Source organism: Marmota marmota, unplaced genomic scaffold, assembly GCF_001458135.2.
Source record: "Marmota marmota marmota unplaced genomic scaffold, marMar, whole genome shotgun sequence".
Taxonomy (NCBI): domain Eukaryota; kingdom Metazoa; phylum Chordata; class Mammalia; order Rodentia; family Sciuridae; genus Marmota; species Marmota marmota.
Window position 1 is genome coordinate 317 of NW_025999950.1, and position 4,512 is coordinate 4,828.

The 4,512-nt window shown below is 58.1% G+C and overlaps 1 protein-coding gene across 1 annotated transcript; it reads right to left on the reverse strand.

Moving 5' to 3' along the window:
• Window positions 1-1,276: 1,276 nt before the first annotated feature.
• On the reverse strand, window positions 1,277-4,506 carry LOC107134485 (mitogen-activated protein kinase 11). The gene is made up of 7 exons (XM_015476584.1): window positions 4,497-4,506; window positions 4,309-4,423; window positions 3,917-3,988; window positions 3,643-3,722; window positions 3,204-3,282; window positions 2,944-3,117; window positions 1,277-2,566 (listed from the first exon to the last, which is right to left on the reverse strand). Exons 2-7 carry the CDS (start codon window positions 4,382-4,384, stop codon window positions 2,487-2,489), a joined length of 561 nt encoding a protein of 186 aa, XP_015332070.1. The 5' UTR covers window positions 4,385-4,423; window positions 4,497-4,506; the 3' UTR covers window positions 1,277-2,486.
• Between the last annotated feature and the right edge of the window lie 6 nt (window positions 4,507-4,512).

Below are 4,512 nucleotides of genomic sequence, written 5' to 3' on the forward strand. Positions count from 1 at the left end.
TCCCCCCACCTACCCTGTTGGTTATCTGCTCCAGGCATTTTCTAGGTTTGTGCCTTGTCTGTTCCATCCCCTGCCTAGCTTGTCCTTCGAAGGCAGGCTGAGCCTCAGTCACTTGTAAACGTGTTCCCACATACGGGGTAAAGAAAGGACCTGCTTGGGCCTACAACCTACCCCTCCTTGTAGGTATCCTCTCTGGGTCTGGCCCAGTGCTGAACCAGATGCTTCTGGCGGACAAAGCCCCTACCCCTCCCATAGCTCAGTGACCCAGGTCTGAAGAGGGAATATGGGGTCCACCCCAGGAGCCCATTGGACTGGTGGGTAACAGGATCCCCAGGGCCCCCTCTCCGCCCTCATGCCCCGCCTGCCGTCATGAATCAGCAGCTCAGCAAGGCCAGGCCAGAGCAGCTTTACACCTGGGCTGCAGCCGGTGATCTGACAAATTCGTGAGCTGGTGACAAGAGCAAGCAGGGGCAGCTTAGGGCCACTCAGACCACAACTGCCTATATCCTGTGTCCTTCCTGCCCTGGGCTGCCTCAGTCGAAACCCCCACCCACTCCAGGCGGCTTCTTTAGGAAGGAATTGCCTTCCTAGCCCTGTGGGGACCCAAGGGTCCAGGAGCAAACTAGACTGTGGAGGTGGGGTCACGTACCCAGTTCTGCTCCCATTCTCCACCCTCAAACACTGGATTTGGAACAGCCTGGCCTCTGAGGTTCTCCCCAGGACATCCCTCACACTGACCAGGCCTCCAAGACCTAGACTGTCCCCACATGTGAGCTGCAGTAACAGCAGCTATGGTGTGAATCCCTGGGTTAGAGAGGCCTCTCTATCCCTAACCAGGAAGGAAAGGAAAGCCATTTCCTCTACCCCATTCAATACCTGAGGAAGGGCAGGTCTTTGTTCCCAGAGACATCTAAATGACGCCTGTGTGGTCTCCTTGACCACTGAGTGAGGGAGGGTATGAGTGTGAGCCAGGAGCCAAACCCACCTAAGGGATTCCCCAACAAAGCCGCTGGAGTCAGTGTACGAGTGGCCATCACACCCTGTTCCCCTTGGAGCTCCCTAGCCTCACCTTCCCTGGCCTCTTGGATTTCAGACCCTCCAGGGAGCAGAGAGGGTGCCAGATGTCTGATGGTCTCACTGGAGGACCAAGGGGGCTGGCCAGTACAGAATTCTGGGGGGCAAGGCCAGTTGGAGATGTGTGAAGCATGGAGATCCAGCCATCCCCTCTAGACAAAGGGATAGTAGGGGACAGAAGGTTTGGGGCCTGAACACAAACTGAGCAAGAGGAAACCCCTTTATTGTGTACCCCTGGGGGTGCAGGCACTTGACATCCAGAACTTCCTGGGTCCCTGGAGGCAAGAGGTCACTGCCTCTCCAGGGAGGAGCCACACCCCCAGCAGATCTCCAAGCAGGATCCTGTCCCAGAGTTTACGTGGTCAGCTCCTTTCTGGGAGAAGGGAAGATGAGGACTGACGCACAGACCTGAGTACCCTGATCTCCTGCTATAGGGCCACAACAGTGGGCAGAGGTAGAAGCAGGCAAAGGCTTGTCAGCTTTGGGCCAGGGTCCAGGGACAGGAGTGTCCAAATCAGCATCCGTGTACTGTCTGCTTTAGCCTCCTCAAGGCTAGACCTCCTGCTCATCAGCTTTCTAGCTGGCACTGTACCTGCAGGCCTCAGGAACTTGCTGAAGCCTCCCTGCCCAAGGAGAAAGCCCCAGCTTTTGCCCACAGGGGTGCCCCTGGGCCCCCAGAGCCCTAACATGGTACCTACCAAGGTCTCAACACCCCTTGGGAATCTGGAACTGGGGGAGGACAGTGACCACTGTGACTCCTCCAACTCTCACCTCTTGCCAGACACGGCTGCTAGGCCTCGGGTACCTACAGATTCACACACAAGCACACACTTGCACATGTCCCGACATGTGAACACAAGAGTGCGTACTCCTGCACACATGCCACAGGCAAACACAGGGCTGCAAGCAGCTGTGGACTGGACATCTGGTGGTGGTCTCCACCCTGCCACCCCTCAGCTAGACCCTGCCCATCCTGGTGGGGCACTGGCCCTGCCTCAGCTCAGCAATTCCTAGGGCAGTGCCCCACTTACAGGTTGGGCAGCTTAACTACTGAAACTCTCCCTCTGAGTCTCCAGAGGCCCTGCCCATTCACCCTCATCCCATTGCAGACCCTATGAGTCTGATCTGGAGAGAGAGTTACACTCCTCAGGGGCATCCCCAATGGCACCCAGATCCCACAGAGTGAGATCCTGAGGGAGAGCCTGATGGGTTGGAGAGGACGGGAGGACTAAGGTAGGCCCAGGGACACTTCTGCCCAGACTCTCGACACATGGCAGACACCTGTGCCTACACTCCTGCATTCATGTGTGTATAGATTCCCCTTAAGGCAAAGGGTCCCAGGAGCAGGGTCAGGTCTGAGGAAAAGGCCAGGCTCAGGACCATGTGTTGGAGCGTGGCTGCTGGGCAGCGCCTCATTGCTCAATCTCTAGGCTGCCACTCGGCTGCGGTGGCTCTGGGGGCTTGAAGCTGAGGACTTCCTGGTAAGTGAGCTCTGGAGGAGGTGAAAGAAAAGGGTGAATTTGTACGTCCCTCAGCCCAGCCCCCGCACCTGCTTGTCAACACCCACTGCCTGGTCTATGCCCACCACCCTCTAAAAGCAGCTTCAACTCAGGTTGAGAACCAGAACCCACCCTATGCTGCCCCCACCTCTGCTGGAGACACGCACGCACCAGTGCGCGCGCGCGCGCGCACACACACACACACACACACACACACACACTCATCTCCACTTGCTCCACTCTGGGTGGAGGACAGACCATGCTGGGGAGAAACTGGAGAATTTCCTGCAGGAAACAGGCAAAACCCTGCTCTGGAGGACACAGTCCTCAGGCCCCTGAGCCCCACTACCCCTCCCATGCCCCTGCCCACCCTTCCACTCCTCCACCGTGCGCTCCGTGGCCTCAACGCTTTCATCATAGGGCTCAGCCTCTGGCTCATCATCTGGGTCGTGGTACTGGCTGAAATACGCATGGGCCAGTGCCTCAGCTGCACTGACCCTCTGGTCACTGTCCAGCACCAGCATCCTTCCAAGAAGGTCTACAGCTGCAGAAGGGGCAGTGGGGATGGGGGTGAGCTCCATGTCCAGGATCAGATGTGGAGCCCAGCCTAGCCCCAGGGTCAGTCCTCACCCAGGGGGTTGGCTCCATGAAAGATGCTGCTGAGGTCCTTCTGGGGCATGGGGGGCAAGGACTGGATGTATGTCCGGGCCTGGGGGCACATGAGAAGAGCCTGAGAGGACTGTTCATCTCCAGCTTCTAGACCCAGGAGACCACAGACCTCTTCCCTCATGGGATCGGATGGCTCCAGCACCTGCAGGAGATAAGTCCCAAGAGTTCCCTGCACCCCACTCCCCTCTACTGCCCATGGCCAGAACAGTTTATGGTGTGCTGTGATTTTGTCCTCACTGAGCCTTGTGCCAGGAAATCCCTCCCCATTCTCCCATTCCCCCCTGAAGGGGCTGGGTGTCTAACCTGGGCTCTGTGCCACCCTGCCCATACTCTCCAGACCACCCATTCCCCGAGGCTTGGTCAGCAGAGGAAGCTGGTGGCTGACTGGGCACTGACTCACATGCTCCGAGGATATCTTTGCCAGAACCTCAGGGCTGGGTGTGCCCACCACTTCCATGATGCGCTTCAGCTGGTCAATGTCTACCTGGCTCAGGAAACACCGTACGGCAAGCTATGGACCTTCACCAGCCCCTACGCCCCAGAATTTGGAGCCTTTTGTCCTGCAGCTGAGGGCAGTGAGCCCAAGGTTGTATGGCATAGAGCAGAGGAAGTGAGACTGCCGGAGAGGGCTAAAGCCCACCCCCACCCTGCTCCACAGCCGGGACTAAGGATACAGTCATTCCCTGGGAAGAGGGCTTTTCCCTGGAGCAATTCAGCCATGATGCAACCCACAGACCAGATGTCCACTGTTGGGGGAGGAGGGAAGAGCCTGTCAGTATGCTCTGGAGGTAGGGAGGAGTCATCCCAGTAACCCTCAAGTCACATGTAGGCCCAAAGACTAGCAGGGTCCTTCCTTCTCTGTACCCTGCCCTGAAAAGGGGAGAGGATGGTCCCACGAGCCAGAGGATACCCTCCACCATGGTCCAGGCTCCTCTGAAAGCAGCCCCCAGATCTTGTCTGCCCCCCTTTGGCCTCATTCCCACCACTCTGCCACCCTCCCCAGCGTTGGTGTGCCTCTGTCGGCCCTTTCTGGTCAAGTGCCCTCGTGGACAAGGGTTGACAGCACCTGTCTGATTGTAATGCATCCAATTGAGCATGATCTCGGGCGCCCGGTACCAGCGTGTGGCCACGTATCCTGTCATCTCCTCATCTGCCTGGCGTGCCAGCCCAAAGTCCAGGATCTGCAGCGACCACAGACATTCTCTAGGCCCCTCCATGTGAACCCCCATGGCCCACCCACCCCACGCCCCTCACCCTGAGCTCGCAGTCC

Coding starts and splice junctions, on each gene's coding strand:
- LOC107134485 (XM_015476584.1), bottom strand. CDS start 4,384: ATGACAGGATACGTGGCCACACGCTGGTACCGGGCGCCCGAGATCATG. Junction 3,723..3,916: donor CCTCTTCCCAGGGAATGACT/GTATCCTTAGTC, acceptor TGAGCCAGGTAG/ACATTGACCAGCTGAAGCGC. Junction 3,283..3,642: donor CAAAGATATCCTCGGAGCAT/GTGAGTCAGTGC, acceptor ATGTGCCCCCAG/GCCCGGACATACATCCAGTC.